The 24,414-nt window shown below is 45.2% G+C and overlaps 1 protein-coding gene across 1 annotated transcript; it reads right to left on the bottom strand.

Moving 5' to 3' along the window:
* Window positions 1-230: 230 nt before the first annotated feature.
* LOC119963547 (proheparin-binding EGF-like growth factor) lies at window positions 231-11,219 on the bottom strand. The gene is made up of 6 exons (XM_038792844.1): window positions 11,053-11,219; window positions 10,314-10,607; window positions 6,544-6,730; window positions 5,227-5,379; window positions 3,729-3,817; window positions 231-527 (listed from the first exon to the last, which is right to left on the bottom strand). The coding sequence occupies exons 1-5, from the start codon at window positions 11,099-11,101 to the stop codon at window positions 3,733-3,735; spliced, it is 768 nt and encodes a 255-aa protein (XP_038648772.1). The 5' UTR covers window positions 11,102-11,219; the 3' UTR covers window positions 231-527; window positions 3,729-3,732.
* Window positions 11,220-24,414: the final 13,195 nt, after the last annotated feature.

The raw sequence follows: 24,414 nt of genomic DNA, 5'->3' as shown, positions 1-24,414 counted from the left end.
TCCCAGCTTGGAGAGCCATTCCCACCCATTCACACACAGCGCTGCAGTGGCCTGAAGAGGTACTGCAGTGCCATGGCTTAGGTCCAAGTACAGGGCTTAATTGGGGCAAGTGTAGGCTTCCCGTTTGAGATCCTGCCCGCCCCATTGTAAAATCACATCCGGAGTGAGGGGTTGGGGGGGGGGGGGAAATTCATATCTTAGACACCATGTAAAATCTACTTCTTTTCCAATTTCCAAAGATTTTAGCCTTTGGCTCAGTGCTAATATTGGGCAGGCAATGCCGCCTGCCAAGTGCCAGCAGACAGAATATTTTACGTGATATGATATAAACAAATTCAAATTCTTATTGTTTCATTTACGTTACACATTAGTCACACCATCAAATTTTGCTTTGTGTAGTATTGTTTCAAATAACTGCATAAATCGAGAACAGCTTTGCAACCGAAGAGGGAGATAGAGGTGGACAGCCAGGCGATCGATATATTTGGACGTCTTATCCATGTTCTAAATGACTGATTCAGTCCTTCCTGAAAATACAAGTTTATCAGCCATTAGTGTCAATACAGCAAATGCTGCGAAGCATCCTTCTGAAAATAAATTACATCTGGTCTTTTTTATCTTCAGTTATGTGTTTCAAGTTGGACAAAATGAAGCCACATTGAGGGCTAGTGGAGCAGGAACATGAGAAACGCCATTGTTCGCAGCTTCCTGGTTTTGTTTACTGCCAATTGTGAGTATCAATGTGAAAATTTTACGTCCCCAATTGATATAATTTCCCCAGTTAAGTTGGATTCAAAATCACCGTAATAATTTCCTGTTGCAGGGTAATTTCATTGTCGGGGTGGCGTGCTTTCCGGATTGATGAAACGTGGGGCAGGATTCGCCGATCCTGAGGCTAAGGTTTGACGACGTCGCGTTTCTCGACAGCGTCAACACGGCCTCAGGAGCAGCAATTCTGGTCCCTACAGGGGGCCAGCACGGCACTGGAACGGTTCACGCTGCTCCAGCTGCTGATCCTGGTGCCAACTGGGCGCCGCGGGATCCGCGCATGCGCAGTGGCTCCCTTCAACGCGCCGGCCCTGACACAACATGGCGCAGGGCTACAGGGGCCGGTGCGGAAGAAAGGAGGCCCCCAGCCAGAGATGCCGGCCCGCCGATCGGTGGCCCCCGATCGCAGGCCAGGCCTCCCCCGGGGTCGGGCCCCCCCCCCCCCCCCCCCCCCCCCCCACACACACACACACAGGCCAGCCCCAACCCTTCCACACCGAGATCCCACCGGCTGAGACCCGGTGTGGACGGCGCCGGCGGGACTCGGCTTCTTTACGACCGCCGCTCGGCCCATCCCGGGACTAGAATCGGGAGGCTGGCCGCATGGAGCCTCCCCCGACCGGCAGCGCGCTAACCACTCAGGCGGCAATGGTGCTGATTCTCCGCTCTGCTGAGACTCGCGTGCCGGCGTTGGGGCGGTGTGGCGTGACTCGCGGCGGCCGCGGGGATTCTCCAGCCTGGCCCCGGGCTGAGAGAATCCCACCCATGCCGTTTTTTCCTGAATGGGCAGACAAAGCACTCCATTCAGGTAACCCAGAGGTTTAACCACATGACCCTCTGCCTCAAATTTCCCCTGCCTCACACTACACTACAACCATTGGCCTTTCCTCACAAAGCCTCAGCTTCTCCAAAGCCAATGAAAAAGCAAAACGACTCTTTGTTAACCAATTGCACGATTGTTGGCTCTCAAAAGCACATTTCCCATCCCTCCATAGCTAATATTTTTATCACTAAAACACAAATGTTTTTGTACTCTATTTTTTCATGGGATATCTGCATCACTGGCAAGGTCAGCATTTATTGCCCATCCCTAATTTCCTTTGAACCGAATGGTTTGCTGAGCCATTTCAGAGGGAGGTCAAGAGTCAACCACATTGCTGTGGGTCTAGAGTCATATATAGGCCAGACCGGGTAAGGACGGCAGATTTCCTTCCCGAAAGGACATTTGCGAACCAGATGGGATTTTAGGATAATTGCTGATAGTTTCCGGATCACCATTTCTGAAATTAGCTTTCAATTCCAGATTTTAGAATGGATTTTAGATCCCACCATCTGCAGTTGTCGGATTTGAATCCCCATTCCCAGAAAACTAACCTAGACCTCTCGATCTTCTTTGCCCAGTAATTTTTCTCGAGTGTTTTTTGCTCATAACGGTGTCTTTCCAATTCTGGAGACACCAGGCAAGAGGATTGGCATCTCCAGTTACCGGAAGATGAAATTGCCCAGTTTCTGGAAAAGGGGATGGTGAAGTGGGAGGGGGCAGTGAGATTGGGGCATCTCTGCCTGTCATCTCAAACTGGGGGTAAGAAATGATCACAGTGACAGGGCCACAAGATACTGGACCTCTGGAATCCATTTTGATAGGACTGACACCTGCTTCTTATCTCCGGGAACCTTGCGGGTGAAACAGATTTTAATTCTACTTATTTGTCTAGCTGAGAACGGCCCTCAGGAAGATCCTGAAGCACGGGGCGGGGTGACAAGCAAGGGCCTGCAACAGTCCAAAGGACAAGTTAGGGCAGCATGGTAGCATCGTGAATAGCACAATTGCTTCACAGCTCCAGGGTCCCAGGTTCGATTCCCGGCTTGGGTCACTGTCTGTGCAGAGTCTGCACGTTCTCCCCGTGTCTGCGTGGGTTTCCTCCGGGTGCTCCGGTTTCCTCCCACAGTCCAAAGATGTGCAGGTTAGGTGGATTGGCCATGCTAAATTGCCCTTAGTGTCCAAAATTGCCCTTAGTGTGGGTGGGGCTACTGTATATGGGGATGGGGTGGAAGTGTGGGCTTGGGTAGGATGCTCTTTCCAAGAGCCGGTGCAGACTCGATGGGCCGAATGGCCTCCTTCTGCACTGTAAATTCTATGAAACCTGGAAGAAACAGCCCTGATCTTTCTAGTTCCATATTCAGGCAATTTATTTTTTAAAAGAATTAGTTTGTTGACAGCATCTTCCCACAATCGCTATAAACCTAGCTCGGCCGCAGAGCTCTGATGTGCTCAATCGTGACAGGCCAGGGGCATCAGCTGAGTTCAGGACAGCCCAATTTCAGAGAAGGCTTTGGACACCATTTGCACATCCAAAAGGAACACCTTGATCAGGCACAGCTCCTAGACGTCTATACTTCAGTCCTCACCAATATGGTGAGTAGTGCACATTCAGAGTGGGATACTTGTGTGAACACCACCACAGCCAAATTTAGTGAGTAGCTGCTGTAACAGGAATGACTTTGATGTATTTCTTGACCAATATTGGCTGCTTCGTCAATTTTTTGGTGTCTTCATGATCAATAAGTCATCTGTACATTAAAATGTCAAACTTTCCATTCAAAATAGCATAGCAAAGCAAGGAGCTAAGATCTAGGGGAAATGTTTGAAATATATAAAAGCACGAGATCATGAACACAATAATTTCTCCAATAGAATAGACATTATTCTGATGGGGATATTCTGGAGTCCAGCAACTTGGGACTGACTACATGTGAAGTAGGTTTAACCTCAAGAACATAAATGTATTCTTTGATTTGAGAAATCGAGGCCCACGCAAGTCCCTCTCTCTGTACATTTGACAAATCCATTGAAAATGATTAACGGAACACAGGTGCACTTCAGTTTCGAACCCATGTTGAAAATCTCACAGGGCCGGATTACTCTTCTTTTGAAAACGCACGGAATTAGTTTAACTTACATTTTTAAACAGCATTTCCATTCTCTGTTCTCAGCTTCTGTTTCTCTTCATTCAAAATGTCATGTTCGACGCGCATTTTTCTCCTAATTCTGGATAAAGAGGTGTTATTAGAAACGTGGTGAGAAAAGTAAAACAATTTAATGTTAATTAACAAATAAGGAGGAAGGGAATAGACAGGTACTTCAATGGGGGTGAAATGAAAAAGTTGAAAGGAGGTTTGGTTGGAGTAGAAACAATTACAAGGAGCAGTTAAGCAGTTAAGGTCAGTTTCTGTGCAGATACTTCTGAATATGCTTGCCTCCAAATTGTTCTCAAGTTGTAGCTGGGAAGGTTTAATTGCAATTTAGTGAAGCAGAGTTGAGATATTTATTTTTGTTTTAAATTAGAATTTACAGGGCAGACGGAGGCCATTCGGCCCATCGAATCTACACAGGCCTCTGAATGAGTATCCAACCTAAATCCACCCTATCTCCGTAATGCCACCTAGCTTTTGGATATGACGGGGCAATTTAACGTGACCAATCAACCGAATCCACACATCTGTGCAAGGGGCTGGTTTAGCACACTGGGCTAAATAACTGGCTTTGAAAGCAGACCAAGGCAGGCCAGCAGCACGGTTCAATTCCCGTACCAGCCTCCCCGAACAGGCGCCTGAATGTGGCGACTAGGGGCTTTTCATAGTAACTTCATTTGAAGCCTACTTGTGACAATAACCATCTTCATTCATTCATTCTTCATCTGTGGACTGTGGGAGGAAACCGGAGCACCCGGAGGAAGCGCACGCAGTCACGGGGAGAACATGCAGACTCCTCACAGACAATGACCCAAGCCGGGAATCGAACCCGGGACCCTGCCGCTGTGAAGCAACAGTGCTATCCACTGTGCTACTGCGCTGCCCGAACACAACCCCAGAAATGTTGGATTGAGCAAGTTCCAAGCATAGACAGGCGTCGGCTGTCAAATAAATAAACTCAGCTACAGGCTTAGCTTAACCCAAAAATATTTAAGCTACATGTAACCCATCCATATTTAAAATTGGCACTCAGTTATAATCAGGTGAAAAGTGATGGTAACCATTAGCCAACTGCATTAAAGTCAATTTCAAAGTTGGCATCTCAATTGCTCTGTTTATTATTAAGAAATGTTTGTGTTCATTCACAAGTTAAGCTGCTCTGAATAAATGGCACCTCATTTATGGTCAATTACTTTTTGTGCCTTTAAACTCCTGTAATCAATTCCTGTGGGGGTTACAGTCTGTACAATAAGCATTGATACTGCTTTAAGAATCGATACAGCTCAGGGTGGAGCTAGCACCAATGGGACAAATGGGACATTACACAAAGGAACATTCTTGCTGATCGTATTGCTACCATGTCTACGGAATATAGTGGGGTCGTCGTGAACATATAAATAACCTTTCTAAGCGAGGGGAAGTATCGAGACCAACACAGAAATGAGCTAGTTACTGGAGAAGAAGAAAAATGCCCTCAATACTTACCGCAATATCACAACAACCACGGTTGTTATTATGAAGATGAGCAACATTATCGCCGCTACCACTAAGACAATTGAGAGGCTATTGATCCTTTTCTCTGTTACCACGTGCAATGTCTGGATCCCGCAGCGCTCATTCTGATAACCAGGAAGGCATCTAAAAAGTATAAATGTGAACAGAGATTTAAAATCGCGAGACTGAAAATATATAATCAAATACTCAGGGTCATGCATTAGAGTATTTACATATGGACCACATTTACAACTCTATTGCAGCGCTGTCTGGAGCCAGTGTGGAGTTCTGCCCTTTATATCATGTTAAAAAACACAGACAAGGAGGCATTGGAGAACGTGCTAAAAGGGAAGGTTGAACAGACTGCGACTCTTCTCATTACTTAATAACAGCCTTTAAGACTATGAAGAGGTTTGATAGGGTAGGTGTAAAGAAGATGTTTCCATCTGTGGGGGGGATCAGAACTAAGGGCCATAAATATGGGACTCAGGAATTCCAATCGGGAATTCAGGACAAACTTCTTTATCCGAAGAGTGGTGAGAATGTAGAACGCGCTATCCCAGGGGATGGTTGAGGTGAATAGTAGAGATGCATTTAAGAGGAAGTTGGACAAAACAAGCACAAGAAGGAGAAGGGGAATAGAGGATGGAGGGGTAGGGTGAGAGGAGGTTTGTACGAACAATGAGCACCAGCATGGATCAGCTGGGCTGAATGGCCTGTTTCAGTTCTATGTAACATATCAAAACTCCATCTCAGGTTATGTACCAGCACTTTGACCACATTGCAGCTTGAACACATCCTCTCAGATTTCAAAAGTTTGCATAATTTTCACCTGGGGCCAACTTTGACATTGGATGGTAATCATAGAATCATCATAGAATTTACAGATGTGTCCCCTCATGGGGGCTATCTAGAACTATCTAGGGCACAGTTCAAAAATAAGGGTTTCCCATTTAAGGTGGAGGTGAGGATGAATTTCTTCTCTCAGAAGGCCGCCGATGCCTGGAATTGTTTTCCCAGAGAGCTGTGGAATTTGTGTCGTTGAATATATTCAGTGTTGAGTGACACGGATTTCTGATCGACAAAGGGGGTCACCGGATATGGAGGAACAGGTAAGGAAGCCGAGCCAAGGCCACCAGCAGATCAGCCATGATCTTATTGGCTGGCCGTTCGAGGGGCCGAATGGCCTGTTCCTGCTCCTATTTCTTATGCTCTTATGAAAAGTATGGCCAACAATGGTGGAGTGATGGGTATTAAAAAGCAGTGGCCAATTATTCACAAGGTCCTACGGCACACGGATTGACTTACACACATGATGGTTGATTAAGGTCCTTCAGGAATTTACATTTTCCATGAATACAGTAGTCTTTGTAATCAGTCTTGCATGGATCTTTCTGCTTCTTTCTTTCAGTCCCCCTTCTCTTTCCCTTACTCCGAGATTTTTTTGAGCCCTTCTTCTTTCTGCCTTCGTTGTTGGGTTTGACAACATGTTGGACTGGAAGCACAAGTTGACAGGTGTTATTCCAAAGCATTTCACACACAACGCGTCCTGCACCCCAACCAGTTTACCATTTCTTGCATTCATTTATCTAACGTTTTTAAAGAATACAGACATTTTTCCTATGATGATGCGCACATGCACTTGGCTGGATTCTCCGTTCTGGAGACTAAGTACTCCCGTTGGAGTGGAATCGCTCCTGGTCTCAGCTGGCACTAGGAGGGGTGCTCAGGAGTAATTCCCTCCTTTTCCATGCAAATTTATGCAAGGGGGAGAGCTGGCAGGATTCTGTCGTAATCTTGGTATTAGGTGGCCATTTCCCCCCCCCCCCCCCCCCCCCCCCCCCACAATGCAAAACCGTTGTCAATCATATCAAGAATCTTTATAGCTATTGTGGTTAGCATTAAAACAGGGTATTGGAGGTGCATTCAACCATGAAGGGAAAAATAGATCAACAATCCATCGAACAGCCGTCTCTGGAGTAATAAAATGGTCAATCACTGGCTAATGTAATGTATTGCTGTGTGAAATTAAACGGAAGATTTGCTGTCAATCGATTTCAAGCCCTTTGAAGTGTACTGGGCTTTGGAGGAAGCCTCTGACATTTGTAAAAGCTGCTGCTTTAAACACGTTTGTCTGAGGCAGCAGATGTTAGGAAAGGGTAAGTGAAGGTTCAGTGATGTTTCAGCCTACTTCCTGCACTGTTCTTCAACTTTCAGCCAGCTGTCTCTGCTGGGCGGCTGGGGTGGGTTCACAGGGTTAGTGGGGGGGGGGGGGGGGGGGGGGGGGCGCAGGCCTTCCAATTGATTTTGGGGCGGCACCTCTGTTAATAAGGGAGCTCCTTGACCCACCACATCAGGGCCACCCTTGCACCAAATCACTTCTGCGTGACTCACAGCTGAGAGGCCAGGGGCTGGAAATTCGGCCTTTCAGCCTGTCAGTCAGATGCGAATGGACGCAAGTGATGCCATTTGTCTCCCACTGCCAACGCTGGTGGGGGGGGGGGGGGGGGGGATCTGGAACATCAGAAAGGGATCAACGCCATTTCTAGGCCGACGCTCAATTCTCTGCCGAATCTGGATACCCGCTACCCGTGACAAGCAGTGGGGAATCCACCCCAATATTTTCGGTGCCTGAATTGTCACAATATATTGGTGCTGCAATGCAACAATACTTAAGTAATGGCTTTTTCACCAAAGTTTATCGGTATAATTCAGTATTCACTAAGGGAACGAAATGTTATTAAAAAGCCTGCCACACCCTGTGGTTTTCCCTTTATTGATGGTCTCCTGTACTGTCGCCTACATCACAAACACTGTTCCCTTGATGACAGATTTTTAAACTGGCTGTGTTGGATGTACAGAAAAGACGGTGAAATGAGTTGAAAATTGTAATTTTTAAAGCATACTTGGGTGTAACTTGACAAATTGTCAAAATGGGAGTCATTTCAGGTGTAACTTACAATCTGTGATGAAGGAAATAATTCCAGGGTAATGTGTTCATTGAATGAACACAAGACGCCTTGTAGGATTCAAGGCAAGACAGAAGTCAGGCTTGGGTGTTTGTATCAAATACCTGCACCTTGTAAATAAAATTGAGAAAGTTTTCCAATTTTCAAACCATCACTATAATAATCCAAAGGTAAAGCTAGAGTTCAAGGTTCAAGGTGAAGCAAAAATTCCTGACTTTATTCTCATTGCTCTGTTTAGGGTGAGGGTTTGTCAAGTGAAAGGCCTTTTCAAATGCCCCAACATTAAATAAGCAAATAGCTTCTCAGGTCAGCAAATGTTCCGACAGAAGGTCATTGACCTGAAACTTTTCATTCTTTTTCTCTTTCAGATCTGCTGAGCATTTCCAACATTTTCTGTTTTGATTTCACATTGACACCATCTGCATTCGGGTGGCACGGTGACGCAGTGGTTAGCACTGCTGCCTCACAGCGCCAGGGACCTGTGTTCAACTCTGGCCTCTGTGGGTCACTGTCTGTGCGGAGTCTGCACGTTCTCCCCGTGTATGCGTGGGTTTCCTCCGGGTGCTCCGGTCTCCTCCCACAGTCCAAAGATGTGCAGGTTCGATGAATTGGCCATGCTAAATTGTCCCTTAATATGCAGGTTAGGTTATAGGGCAGGGTGGACAGAGGGGGTGGGGAGGTATAAGTGGATAGAGTGCTCATTCAAAGGGCCAGTGCAGACTCAATGGGCCGAATGGCCTCCTTCTGCACTGCAGGGATTGTATGTCAAATACTTTTGAAGTTTTAGCTCTGCCAACACTTTGGCCAACTCCCAAGCTGTATATTTGCCAGGTATACACATGTCCACAGTTCCTTAAGCATACTTGCTAAAAGTCCCACTAACTTCTTACTTTTCACTTCACTGCAATCTCATTACTATGGATGCTTCAAGTTACACAGCCACCTGAGATCGGAGGGCAATGGCTGCAGCCCATTGATCTGAATTCTGGTTCACTATTCACAGTTGCTGCCTGGTTGAGTTCTTCCAACATTTCCGGTTTTATTACCAACAAATGCAGTGTCATTTCAGGCAGTATCCAGTTACAGTGCCTGGAAGGGGTACAGATTTTCCTCTTATGATACATCCCTTGTTACATCTCGTGTTACAGCGCCAACCCCATCTTCAAGTAGCTCATTGTAATGTTTAGAAAACCCAAAAGGTGGTGGGTTTTTTTTAAACCCAGTTTAAATTTCCCGGGGCATTAGTAACACTATTATTAAATTCCCACGGCTTCACGCCAAATCTGCTGTTATTGTTAATGCAACTTCGGCCACAGGACTAAATCATTTTGGCAGCTATCCCATTGTCGCACCTGCCTTAATGCAGAAATCTCCAGGCCATCCTTCAGTTATAGGATTGATAAAGTCTGAGAAGGGGGGGGGTAAAACATGCTGGAAGTCAGTGGGGCAGGTAATCCAGGGTTAATTAGAAAATCTGCTTGTGAACTACAACGATTAGAATCATAGACTCCTTACAGTGCAGAAGGAGGCCATTCGGCCCATCGAGTCTGCACTGACTCTCCAAAAGAGCATCCTACCCAAACCCACTCTCCCACCCTAGCCCTGTAACCCCACCTAACCTTTGGATACTACGGGGCAATTTAGCGTGGCTAATGCACGTGGCTAACCTGCACATCTTTGGGAGGAAACCGGAGCACCCGGAGGAAACCCACGCAGACACGGGGAGAACGTGCAGACTCCGCACAGACAGTGACCCAAGCCGGGAATCGAACCTGGGACCCTGGTGCTGCGAGGCAGCAGTGCTAACCACTGTGCCACCCTAAGAGATGGGCAACAAATGCTGGACGAGCCAGGGACATCCACATCCCAAGAAATAATATAACATTCTAGAGCTGAAAGTCGCCACATTCTGGTGTCCAATCAATACATTATACAACAGAAGCATTCAGCATGGAATCAAGTCCAACACTTCCTCTCTTCATTACTGGTAAACATTACAGTTTGGGCGTTTTAATCAATCGACACTGAGAATCCGGCAAAGTGTGGGTGGAATCTCTGAAACACGTGAGCAACTGGTCTTAAAGATAATATGGTAAAGAATTTATCAACCTTTTGCTGGTAACGTCCCATCTTCCAATTCTTCGGACCCCAATAGCTCATATTCATCCTCATAATCATCATAGTCTTCATAATCCTCACTGGTTGGGTTTAGGGTTAGGGTTAGAGTTGGGGTTGAGGATAGGGTTAGAGTTGGGGTTGAGGATAGGGTTAGAGTTGGGGTTGACTGTTGACTGTCATTGGGGCTCAGGGTTGGGAAACTGGAATCTGGGGCTCCGGAGGAAACCAACAATTTATCCTCATCTTCTGCCAAAGTTGTCCCCACACCGAGGGACCACACAGCGGCTGGAACACAAAAAAAGATTTGGTTTGTTGAAAGCGTTAAAACACCAGAGGGTTTATCTGCTTTGTTGCAAATCAGCATTTCCCAGTGAGATATTATTGCATTAAGAGCGGTTACTCCGCACAAGAGAGGGAGCAAAGCAGAAAGTTTCCTAAAATGCAGCCAGCAGAGACCTGGGACAGTTCCACAGGATTGCCTCTGTTCAAAGTTACAGCAAGTCAGATCTTTTTTAAAACATTGATTATAACTGCAGCTAGCCCAGCCCCATTTCATTCCAAAGTGAAATCACAGCACAACGCATTCTCTGTCAAGAGAAACAAGTTTCAAATATCCGCCTTCTTATCGCAAATAATCCCTTGCAGCCTACTTTGTTGCATGGTCACGCTTTAGTAAGCATTCTCATCCATTCCAAACTTAAAAACAGTTGAAGAAATGTTTTTCTCTTACCTGAAGTTAGCACCACCAACAAGAGATGAAACACTTGCTGTTGAATCATTTTTAAATGAATTATGTGAGAGATAGTTGTGGGTGCTGTGCCTTGCTGATATTGCTCCACAGCTGAGTCCCAGGCGTGTGTGTGTGTGTGTGTGTGCACCTTCTCCCCTTCGCCTTCAGGTGTGCAGTTTACCTGCAGAACCTCCTCCCATTTAACAGGTTGTCATTCAAGCCCCAGTGATGTCATTGCCAGCCCCGCCCCCCTCCCCCACCCACCTTGACTCAGGTGTGTGATGTCACCCTCAAGGAAGCAGATGTGTTTGGGCAAGTTTCCTAATGGATCCAAAAAAGGAGGCCCCCTACCACTTGCCTCCCCTCCCCCCCTCCCAACCCACCCAGTAGTTTCCGACAGACTAAATAGAGGCGCAATTAAAACTAACCAACAAAGGGAATTTTATGAAATAAACAATCAGAATTTGCCAACAAAATAACTGTTCAGCAGACAGTATTCTCACTTTAATTAACCTCCAATGTCAGGCCAGTGCAAGTTGCACGTTTAAAGCTGGAAATCTAAACCTTGCTGTCCTGTATGAAAACAGCATCACGCTGAAATATATACCTTGGGTAGGATTCTCCGCCCCGCCGCACCACATTTCTGTTTCACCGGCGGGATTCTCCGTGACACTGGCCGGTCAGTGGGGTTTCCCATTGTGGGGCAGCCCCACGCCGTCGGGAAACCCCCGGCAAAATGGAGTATCCCACCGTCGGAGAATCCAGCCCCTTGTATTCACCCTCACTTCTGTCCCTTGCGGTGCCCACAGATGGTGCAAGTCCCCAAGCACGCAAGTGAAGACCATGTGAGAGAGGTGGAAAGCACTTACCATCCTGTGAGCCACGTCCAATTAAGGATAGACCCGCTAATGGGTCACTGTCTACATGGAGTCTGCACCTTCTCCCCCTGTCTGCATGGGTTTTTTCCAGGTGCTCCGGTTTCCTCCCACAAGTCCCGAAAGACGTGCTGTTGGGTGAATTGGACATTCTGAATCCTCCCTCTGTGTACCCGAACAGGAGCCGGTGTGTGGCGACTAGGGGCTTTTCACAGTAACTTCATTGCAGTGTTAATGTAAGCCTACTTGTGACAATAATAAAGATTATTATTATTATGAGTTCCTCCAACCTGCTTGCCTCCCAAACCCACCTCCACCACCCCCTCCACTTTCCCATTGACGAGTATATGGAGCCTGAATTGGAGCCAGAAGTTGGGGAGCAGCTCCTGCAGGTAATAGAGGAAGGACGAAGACCTATAGAGACAGAAGGAGACCATTCGACCCATCTTGTCCGTGCCAGCCCGAGAACACCCAGGCGCCCTTTCTAATCCCACCGTCCTTCACCCGGCCCGTAGCTCTGTTGTTTACAGCACTTAAGGTGCAGATCCAGGTACTTTTAAAAAGGGTTTAGTGTCGCTGCCTCCAACTCGGGCAGCGAATTACAGACTCCCACTACCTCTCACAATTAAAAAGGTGCGAATCTGTTAAACGTATGTTGCTGAATCATTTGCAGTGAAGGTTTTCTGCTTTTGTTTCAACATCACCAAAACAGATTATTTGATCATTACCTTTTGTTTTTTGTGGAATCTTGCTGTGCAAAAATTGGTTGCTGCATTTCCTAAACTGCAACAATAACCACATTTCCTAAGTACTTAATTGGCTGGAAGCCAATGGTATATCCTGAGGTTATGAAAGACCTTCCTCCTCACTCTTAACCCATGGATGAGATTATCTTGAAAACTATATCCTCTGGGGTATGTGTCAACACAGACCATTTGAATTTTTAAATTACTTTGTATTAATGATTAGCTAGAAGATAAGTATGACTAATTATAATATTGATTCACCTTGGTTACGAATGATTTCTTCTAGATCAAAGTGTGCATGGAACTGTGAAAGGATTTAACTATATCCAAAATTGGCATTCTGAGGGAGTGTGTCATCAACTAAGGCGGTACCACAGTTTGATTGAAGCCTATCTGCTCGTTCAGGTGAATATGCAAAATTCCACAGTATTGATCAAAGAAGAACAGGAGAGTTTTTTGGTGCCCTGGTCAAAATTTATCCCTCAATCAACTCCTCCAAAATAGATTGGGGTAGAAATTGGACTTTGTTTTATGGGCTCAACAATGACCAATGTTCTTGAAAACAATGACCAATGTTCTTGAAAACAATGCCCCATTCTCAAAAGAAATCCACCTCTATAACAAACCACTGCATTGTCTTCCAATGCAAATATGAAGACCATCATGCGTGAACCTTCGCTTCTTAAAAATAATTCCATTTTATCAAAGCTACTGCTGCATGTTCTACGACCAACGGAATTGGGTAGTTCACCACTTCCCTACTGATGGACAAGTCATAATTCTGATTTTTTAATTTAATGACACAATTAGTTATTTAGTTGCGTGGAGTGCAGAGAATATCTTTAATATGTGGCCTCTCCACCGAGTTGCAAAGTGCAATGCCGGTGGAGTGGTACTGTGCAATCCCAGCCATTTAATTTTAATAATCTTTATTGCCACAAGTAGGCTTACATTAACACTGCAGTGAAGTTACCGTGAAAAGCCCCTAGTCGCCACATTCCGGCGCCTGTTCGGGTACACAGAGGGAGAATTCAGAATGTCCAATTCACCCAACAGCACGTCTTTCGGGACTTGTGGGAGGAAAGCGGAGCACCCGGAGGAAACCCACGCAGACACGGGGAGAACGTGCAGACTCCGCACAGACAGTGACCCAAGCCGGGAATCGAACCTGGGACCCTGGCACTGTGAAGCAACAGTGCTAACCACTGTGCTACCACGCCACCCAGCACCTGGAATGAATCTAAAGAGGAGACTGACAGCTTCTCACAACAGCTGGAGATTGGCAATGATCGGCCTTACCAGTGGCACTCACTTCCAAGGAACTATTATAAGTTACAAAAAGCACCTGAGGCCCTGGAGAAGACACATGCATCTGAAATGCTGAAGTCAGGCGGTTAGTTGGTTTATGTGGTCGATTAGTGATAGTAAATGTAATGTATCGACTATAACATGGTAGTATTTAATCATAATAGCTTATTGTCACAAGTAGGCTTCAATCAAGTTACTGTGAAAAGCCCCTAGTCGCCACATTCCGGCGCCTGTTTGGGGATGCTGGTATGGGAATTGAACCCGCGCTGCTGCCTTGTTCTGCATTGAGCCAGCTGTTTAGCCCACTGTTCTAAACCAGCCCCTATTTATAGAGGATGTTAAGCAATGTGATCAATTAGGCTGCACATGTGTTGCAGTACATAAACTGGACTCTGCTGGAGGTTTCATTCCACACAAGCCTTCTCCCACTCAATTCATCTCACCATATCAATCAATCCTTCTGTTCCTTTCTTCCCCATGTGGATGTTTAGCTTCACCTGAAATGCTCCGATGTTATTCAACCGCATCCTGTGGCAACGAGTCCCACATTCTCACCACTCTCTGGGTAAAGACGTTTCTCCTGCGTTCCTGATTCGATTTATCGCTGATGACCTTATGATTCTGAGTATTGTAGTGATTGGGATAATTGATACTCTGCTCCTTCACCCCATTTACTTTCCAAAGACAATATGGCTCATCTGCTTTACCAGTTTTCTAGTGTTCTTTCCAGAAAAAAAATCAATTAAGCCAATGGACTAAAGGGACGATGAATAGAATTTAATGTGGAAAATGGACAATAATAGAAATCTGTCGTGGAAAAGCAAAAGGATTTGCGTTTTTAAAATTTGTTCCCGGAATCTGGTTTTTGCTCACAAGGCCAGCATTTATTGCCTATCCCTAATGGCCCTTGAGAAGGTGGTGGTGACCACTGCAGTTCACGTAGTGTGGGTACACCCACTGTGCTGTTCCAGGATATTGACCCAACGGCAGTGAAGGAACAGCCGGTACGTTTCCAAGTCAGGATGGTGAGTGGCTTGGAGGAGAACTTGCAGATTACAGTGTTCCATCATGTGTGTTTGTTGGTCAGACAACATGAGGATCTATATGAAACTGTTCTTAAAAACTGGGGGCGAAATTCTCTGACCCCCACGACGGGTCGGAGAATAGCGGGAGGGCCTTCCCGACATTTTCCCCGCCCTCCCGCTATTCTCCCCCCCCCGCCCAACTCCCGACACGAATTGCTGCCGCCGTTTTTTTACGGCCGGCAGCGATTCACAGCTGTTCGATGGGCCGAAGTCCCAGCCCTTTACAATGTTTTTACGAACGGCAAACACACCCGGTCTGGCCGTTCGTAAAAACGGCGGGAACAACTCGCTTTTTATAACCATGGCACCGATTGGCACGGCAGTACCACGGCCGTGCCAAGGGTGCCATGGGCCCGCGATCGGTGGGCACCGATCGTGGGCAGCGGGCCCGATGCCCGCGCACTATTTGTCCTTCCGCCGCCCCGCACTATCCATTCGCGGGGTGGCTGAGGGGCATCCCGGCCCGCGCATGCGCGGGTTTCGCGCAAATACGCGATGACGTCATCCGCACGTGCGCGGGTTGGAGTCTTCCAATCCGCGCATGCACGGCTGACGTCATATGACGCGTCAGCCGCCGCTAACTCCGGCAAGCGGGTTTAACGAAATTCGTTAAGCCCGTGATGCCGGAGCTTGCGGCGTCGGGCTGCTAGCACCGACCGGGGACCAGAATCGGTTCCCGGTCGGGAAGGGGCGCGCTGGCGTCAAACCCGCCCGGGTTTGACGCCAGCCTTACGATTTCTCCCGTTTTGGGAGATTCGCGCCCTGGATGCATCTTAAGTTGACTCAGTAATAAATCTGAAGATGTGATGGTGCAAGAAATTCAAAATATTGAGGCTTCCCTCTGCATTCAATATTGCAAAATCATGAATGAATTGTAAATAACAGGTTTAAAATGTTCCTACAGCTAAGGAATAGAGGAAATTCTTTACAGTTTTAGTCATAGAATCAATCAGCATAGATGGAGACCATTCAACCCATTATGCCTGTACTTTGAAAGAGCTATTTAGTTAATACCACGCTGTGTGCTGTTTTCGGATAACCCTGCACATTTCCCAATGTTCATGTTCCGGTTATAGGAAGGTGAATGTGGCAGAAAGGCTGAATAGATGAATGATCAGAATTATTCTATGATTTCAATTCATTTTAATGGAAGATTTTTCAAAACTCAAATAGTATGAATGGAGAAAAAGGATTACGCTGCAGAGTGAGGGAAGAGGCGGATAATAAACGAGAAATATTTCATTTGCAAATGTCAGGCCAGAGGACATGTATGTAGAAGCGCCATGTCTACAGACTTCCCTCAAATGGAGGTTGAAAGCTTCCTTCAAAACTAATTAATCCCACGTTAATGAATCTTTTTAAATGGAGGGTTGGGTGATAACTTAACGAGAAGGTTAAATTTAGCTCTGTATTAAGCATTGCTTATAATTGAGAAAGTGACCATATTACCTGGAGCAAGTTCTCACTTTTAGGTTCTTGAAAGTACTTTCTTCCGCTTAAGCGCCTTCCTCAGGAAATTCAGCTCAACTAAAGGTCATTATGATCGCTAGTTCTTTATGGTCCATTGGGCAGAATGAACTTGATAGGCAAATGACCTTCTCCTGATCTGCTGGATGGACTCCCGTCCTTCTGAAAAAAACGTCTTTGCTTGGAGGGATGGATTGAAGAAAATAATATGAGGGAATATCTATTCCACCGGCAAAATTTAGCGTCAGGGGGCTGGAGGAATGTGATCTTCAGGGGATCTAAATAATTGGTCAATTCCCAGAACACGATTAAGGATTCAGTTTGTTTGACCCCCAACTCTTTGGTGTTTATTGCGCTTTATGTGCAAGGCCAAGGGGAAATTCCTTTACTAAATCATTGTTGTAAATGGCTCAGCTTTATTGAGAGATTTACATCCTCCCTTACGTACTGAGCAACACTTAGCCGTGAATGTCAACAACAATTTAAAAGAAAATATGGAGTTCGAGCAAAAGAAGTGGGTAAATTATACATGCGGCAGCAACCATTCCACACATTCACTGGGGCATCATAAAACTCTCCCTGATTGTTTGCTGTTAACCAGTTCCCACTAGCTGTGTGCTTAAGCAACGAGGAGACACCGCTAAAGCAATTAAAATTTAGACTAAAGTTGCTGACCTCTGAGAAGGATGTCAGTGCCTGGTTATGAACGTGCCCAACAGGCAGCGTGTTTCCTCACATTAGATTGTTATCATTTGGTGCTTCAACTGACTAAAAATTCTGCCCTTCGTTCAAATTGAAGTGTATGGATGACTCCTGGAAACAATTCTGGATCGAGGGGGCTGTTGTCTGGGCTGCAGATTTTAAAACTGTTTTACGAAGATAAATATCTTAATTTTTTGCACAGATATTATGTCATTCTGTGCGCATGTGTGTATCAGTGTGTATACAGATGCATGTGTACGTGTGTATACTTGTGTGTGTGCGTGTGTTTACGTGTGTGCGCATGTAAGCATCTGTATGCAATGTGTGTGCATCTGTCACTTTGTGTGCATGCTTGGAATCATAGAATTTACAGTGCAGAAGGAGGCCATTCAGCCCATTGAGTCTGCCCGACTTTTGGAAAGAGCACACTGCTTAACCCCATCCATCTAACCTGCACATCTTTGCCTGTGTGTCTGCGTATATATGTCTGTGTGGACGCACGTATGTGTATGTATACTGTGAACATGTGTGAGTGTGTGTGTGAATTGACAGCGATGGAGCATTGACAAGAAAATACCTAGCTGGCCATTTCCTCCTTTTCAGGCTCTCTCTCTTGGTTCGGTTAATAAAACTGTGATAATATAACCAAGACTGAAGGAAGCCATTTTGCCCTTTTTGCCTGTGCCAGCTCTCAGAACAAACTATTTTTTAAAAATAAATTTAGAATACCCAATTCATTTTTTTCCAATTAAGGGGCAATTTAGCGTGGCCCATCCACCTAGCCGGCACATCTTTGGGTTGTGGGGGCGAAACCCACGCAAACACGGGGAGAATGTGCAAACTCCACACGGACAGTGACCCAGAGCCGGGATCGAACCTGGGACCTCGGCGCCGTGAGGCAGCAGTGCTATCCACTGCGTCACCGTGCTGCCCTGAATTTCATTAGTCCCACTTCTCTTGTTCGTTCCCTGTGCCCTTGCATATTTTTTAAAAATATTTTTATTAAGAAGCCGTTTTCGATAGAACACCATAAAACCATGATCCACAACAAATACAATTCTAGACTCAACCACCAGCCCCCTCACACCCACAAAAAAAAACAATCAAGACAAACCCCAAAGCAAATCCTCTCTCCCTTAACATCTGACGGTGACCAGCTCCTTGAAATAGGAAATGAACAGCTGCCATCTCAAGCTGCCACCTTTCTGCAAAACCCCTCATGATGCACTTGACCTTTTCTAAGTGCAAAGACTCCGTAAGGCCACTTAGCCAAGACGAAGCACTGGGCGGGACCAGAGTCATCCACCCAAGCAGAACTCCCCTTCGCACTATTAGCGAGATGAAGGCCAGAGCATCCGCCTTCACCCCTGCCTGAACCTCCAACAAGTCCGAGACCCCAAAGATAGGTGCCTTTGCATATTTGAAAACTTATTTACGCCTGTGCTTTTCCACATTGAAATTTACTGATTTTTCAGTACGTCCATCATATTTATGTTAAATACTATGCAACAGAATTCTCCATATCTCACCGTTCACTCTGAGAAACTGCAATGCTGACACATAATGCGCAAAATTTACAGCATTCGGCTCAACTTGGAGTGTCATGGAATACTCTCCACTTGCCTGGATGAGAACTGCCCCACTTGATCGGCACCACATCCACCACCTTAAACATTCACACCCTCCACCCCTGATGCCCAGTAACAGATGTGTGTAACATGTACAAGATACACTGGAGCAACTTACCAAGGCTCCTTTGGCAGCTGCTTCCAGATCCTTAAACTTTACCACCCAGAAGGACATGGTAAGACGTCTTACACCAGGTTAAAGTCCAACAGGTTTGTTTGGACAAGAGTCACACTCACCTGAGGAAGGAGCTGCACTCTGAAAGCTCGTGATTCCAAACAAACCTGTTGGACTTTAACCTGATGTTGTAAGACCTCTTACTGTGCCCACCTCAGTCCAACGGCGGCATCTCCACATCATAGAAGGACATGGACAGCAGATGCATGGGAACACCACCACCTGCAAGTTCCATGAAAGTAACACACCAAAATAAGAACTATATCGCCATTCCTTCACTGTCACAGGGTCAAATACCCTGGAACTCCCTCCGTAGCAACACCGTGGGTGTTCCTTCAACACATGGACTGCAGCGGTTCATCAAGGCACCATCAATTAGGGATGGACAATAAATGCTGTCTTAGCCAGCCAATCCGATATCCCATAGAAGAATAGGGGGGGTTGGCGTAGTGGTATTGTCACTGCATTAATAATCCAGAGATTTCGGTAATGCACTGGGGACCCTGGTTCAAATCCCACCAGGGCATGTGGTGTAACTTGAATTCAATAAAAAATCTGGAGTTAAAAGTCTAATGATGATCATGAAACCATTGTCGTAAAAAAAAACCCCCATCAGGTTCACTAATGTCCTTTATGGGAGGAAATCTGCCGTCCTTACCCGGTCTGGCCTATATGTGATTCCAGACCCACAGCAATGTGGTTGACTCTTAAATTCCCTCGGGGCGGGCAATAAATGCTGACACAGCCAGCGCCGCCCACATCACATGAAGGGATAAAGAAAAAAAAATGAATTAATTAAAAACTGGTCTGTGCTAGTGTTTATGTTTCATGAATCTCCTCCTACCCTTCTTAATCTCACCCTATCACTATAACCTTCTATTCTTTTCTCCCCCATGTGTTTACCCAGCTTCCCCTTAAATGAACCTAAACTATTCACCTCAACCACTCCCTGGGGGAGCGAGGTCCACATTCCCACCACTCTCTGGGTAAACAAGTTTCTCCTGAATTCCCCACTGCATTTATTAGTGACCATCTGATATTGACGATCACTGGTGTGAACTCCCTGCAACTGGAAACACTTTCTCTGAATCTACCCTTTCAAACCCCTTCGTCAAGACCTCTATCAGGTCACCTCTCAACCTCCTGTTTTCTAGAGAAATGTGTGTTAATCCTTTCCTGATTTTTCTAACCGTTTTGTTCTGATGTCTTGAAGTCAGGTCAACGTGTTAGGCTTTGTCCACAACAGACAAATCTCTGAAGGCCAGGCGACACAGTGGTGCAGTGGTTAGCACTGCTGCCTCATGGCGCCGAGGTCCCAGGTTCAATCCCGGCCCTGGGTCACTGTCCGTGTGGAGTTTGCACATTCTCCCCGTGTCTGCGTGGGTTTCACCCCCACAACCCAAAGATATGCGGGCCACGCTAAATTGCCCCTAAATTGGAAAAAATGAATGGGTACTCTAAATTTATGAAAAGAAAATCTCTAAAGGCCAACCAACTATGATGATGCACATTAAGACACAATCATGTCCACATTTTGTTGCAAATATATTTATTGAATAATACTTTTCAACTGAGAAACGCAAGTACAGAAATGTTGCAAAAATTAACTGTACATGCATTGATTTTACTTTTATAAACGTAATACAAAGATTTTCAATGTGCGATTCCATATAATACATGATCCTGGACGTTTACCTCAACATTCATGATAAATTAGGGAGAAATCGTTTTGGTTCCACAAGATTTAAATGTTTAATGGTCAATACTTTTTTCACAGAAGCGATGGAAATTCACTGAGTGATCAAAATAGGTGTGTGTGTGAAGTTTGCAGGGTGGAGCAACCCAAGCTGGAATGTGAAAGTTAAATGGTTTCCAAGTTATGAGAAAAGAGAAGCACCCTCCCTTTGCATTTTTCCTGAGGCTGGAATTCTCCAGCTGTTGTGATTCTCTGTCTCCGCCGACAGCACACCGCTGCCCACGGATTTTCCAGCAGCGTGGGATGGCTTCAATGGGCAATCCCATTGACAAGCGGCGGGAATCCAGAATCCCGCCAATGCCGTTCCTCCAAGAAACAGGCGGCTGGGGGACCGGAGAATCCCACCCTAAATCTTAAGTGAGGGAGTTCTGAATCCAGCAATGGTTCTTTGGAACCGTATCCCCCTCCCCATCCAGGGATCCTGGGAAAACTGTCAAAACTAACAGTCTTAATGGAGAAACCACCCAGGTTAAACATCCCCAATACTGAGCATTGCCCTCAACCTGCAAACATGAAACACAACAAGAGTATCAGAATGGAATGTGTTCAATTTCCTCTGCATTCCTGGATCAGCATTTTACTGCCTGACCTGAGCTGAATTCATTCCTATCTATCAACATCATTTTGGCAGTTTCGCCTGGTTAAACCCAAAAATCCCAAGTTCCAATAAAAGGTCATCAAGCCGGGATATTAACTCTTCTTCTCCTCTCCATGGGTGCTACCATGCCTGGTGAGTATTTCATGAATTTTCAGCTTTTATTGCAGTTTTTCAGCACCTACAGGGTTTTGCTTTTGTGGCAGTCTCGCTGTTTCGTGCTGGTAAATAGCTGAACATTCAAAACCATGTAACAGATTCAAAAAGCTCAGAGGTTAATGAAAATGGAATCAGCCATGATCTCATTGAATGGCGGAGCAGACTGGATGGGCCGTGTGGCCTATTTCTGCCCCTACACCTTATGGAATGGAATAAAAACTATACCGCACATTCCAGATTTGGGTCCTTAATACTTACAGAACCTAGTTGTTCCTAACCAATTTCGACTTCACAACATTATTCTCAATTTGAGATGGTGGGAGAACTCTCACATGGGGGAAAAGGGCAGAATTGGGTTTGAATGGGCACTAAATTTCACTGAAATGGAAGTCCCAGAAAGGCAGTTCCAACCCCATGAAGTGTGGCAGGAGGTATGCTAATGAGGCTTTAAGCATCAGGTTTAACCTGCTTTGCAGGATCTTAGCTATAATTGGCCAGGTTTTTTGTGAGTATAACTGGTAGATGCAGCAAGGTGAGGACAGGCTTGGGGAGCATTCCTTGTGGCCGGGTGGAGCAGGACTGATTCCTCCCAACTCCCCCCAGCATCAGGTCCACCAACCCTGTGGGCCCCCGCACTCTTATGAGTAGGTCATTCAGCCCTTCGAGCCTCGTCCATCGTTCATTAAGATGATGACTGATCTGCTTGTGATCTCAACGTCTCTCTTCTGTCTGTCCCTCATAACCCAAGGATCTGCACAAGCCTGACTGGAATAACACCAAAGAGATTTATAATTACTACTGCCAGTCCAAGGATTGAAAAGGGTTAAAAACCCGAGGATATTTTATTTTGTGTTGTGCTTCATGTGTAATTGGTGTCTCTGGGCGGGTGTCAGAAACATTTTTCACATTCGCATTCACACAAATTCAAAGTAATTAAATTTGCATGTTATCTCTTGGCCTTCTGTGCCAATTTGTCCATCAAAAATCTATCCAACTCAGTTTCACATAGACTCAGTAATACGGCTGCTTTGATCTGTGGGAGGCGTTTTGACAGGATTTTGGGGATTGTCTATCATCTTCCAAAAGTATGCTTCCCAGGTCTGTCGCCTCTTTAACTATAACCACTTATATACAGCAAGTATTTAGACATTGGGACCTCCACATAGGCACTAGAATCAAATTATATGAACAAGTTATGGACATAACATTGCTGACTGCTTTGAAAATAGTTTTTTGGCAAGTTTCTAACGAAGCGAATGGTCCTGTGAAAGAATGATATATAATCATTCGCAAAGCAAGAGGGTTACACTTTGGACTGTCATTCTCATGATTTACATATTTATCACCATGAAGAATTTTTAAAGAGATTGGATACTAGTGTGTATGAACAAAAGGTTTGTTTTGAAATTCATTAAAGCATGAAAATATTGCAACTTCTTCTCTCCATTATTGCAATTTCATTCCATCCTTCAGATGAAAACAGTTTTATTATTTACAAGATATTTATATTTTAAGGTAATCTTTCAGTCATTTAGTCCAGTAAAGGACCGATTCAATTTCAGATTACAGCACCATAATGGCATTGGGAATTCCTATCAAACAGTTCCCGCTAGATCGGCTGGACAGCACATATTTCATAGATGATAACTGCAAACAGGTTGAACATGTTGTTAGAATGCTTTGGCAATCACAGGGATACACTGAATCAGAGAGTGGATGCCAAGAACAGCAGCTCTGATTAGCTACCCCATGATCGCAGAGAATGTGGCTCCCCATCAGAAACATGGAATGCAGAGTTGCACTTTTACAATCAGAGAATTGGGCAGCCCAGATGGAGGCCATTCAGCCCATTGTATCTATGCTGGGTCTTTGAAAGAGCTATCCGATTGTATCCACTCTCCCTTCTCTTTACCCCATAATCCTTTAAACATTTCCCCTTCAAGTATTAATCCAATTCCTTTTTGAATGTCCTCTTGAATCTGCTTCCACTGCCCTTTCAGGCAGCACCTTCCAGATCACAATTCACCCTGTAAAATAAATTCTCCTCATCTCCATCTCTGGTTCTTTTGCCAATTCTCTTCAATCTGAGTCCCTCTGGTTGCTAAGCCTCCTGCCGGTAGAAAAGTTGTCTCTACCTGTTCCATCTAAATGGGTCCTCTTGAATAACTCTGTAAAACTTTCCCTTAACCTTTTCTGCTCTGAGGAGAACAATCGCAACTTCTCCAGTCTCTCCACGTTGACTGATGTCCCTCATCCCTGGGACCATTCCAGTAAATCTCCTCCACACCCTTGACATCCTCCCTCAAGCATGGTGCCCGGAATTGGATACAATACTCGAGCTGAGATCTAAACAATGTTTTATAAAAGTTTAGCATCATTTCCTAACATTTGCCATTCTTTATATAGTTCTATACATTCTCTTAACAGTTTTCTCAACATATCCTGCCGCCTTCGAAGATTTAAGTAGCGTCCCTGTATTCCTGAACCCACTTTTAAAATTGTACCATTTAATTTAAATTGCATCTCTGCATTTTTCCTTCTAACATGCATAATTTTAACGCATACTTAATAAATAAATACATTATTATGTTTAATTTATCGAACGTAAATATTAACAATTAATATCATTTGCAGAGACAATGCAACTGTGTTTGATCTGTTCCTGGCGTTTGCTGAAATCCTGAAACTTGCAGCCAAAAGAAGTAACGCAGACCCAGGTTGAAAATCTAAAGGGAACGTAGTTCTAGATTCCGAATTCTCGCCTTGGGTCAGTTAACGAAACATTGCCCTCTACTAGAGTCTAAGCCTATTTCGTCCGTTATTTGCAAAACAAAAATATATAGCTGTAAATAAATATTTTAAATGA

Source organism: Scyliorhinus canicula, chromosome 3 (genome assembly GCF_902713615.1).
Source record: "Scyliorhinus canicula chromosome 3, sScyCan1.1, whole genome shotgun sequence".
Taxonomy (NCBI): domain Eukaryota; kingdom Metazoa; phylum Chordata; class Chondrichthyes; order Carcharhiniformes; family Scyliorhinidae; genus Scyliorhinus; species Scyliorhinus canicula.
This window is presented reverse-complemented; position numbering and strand designations above follow the sequence as displayed.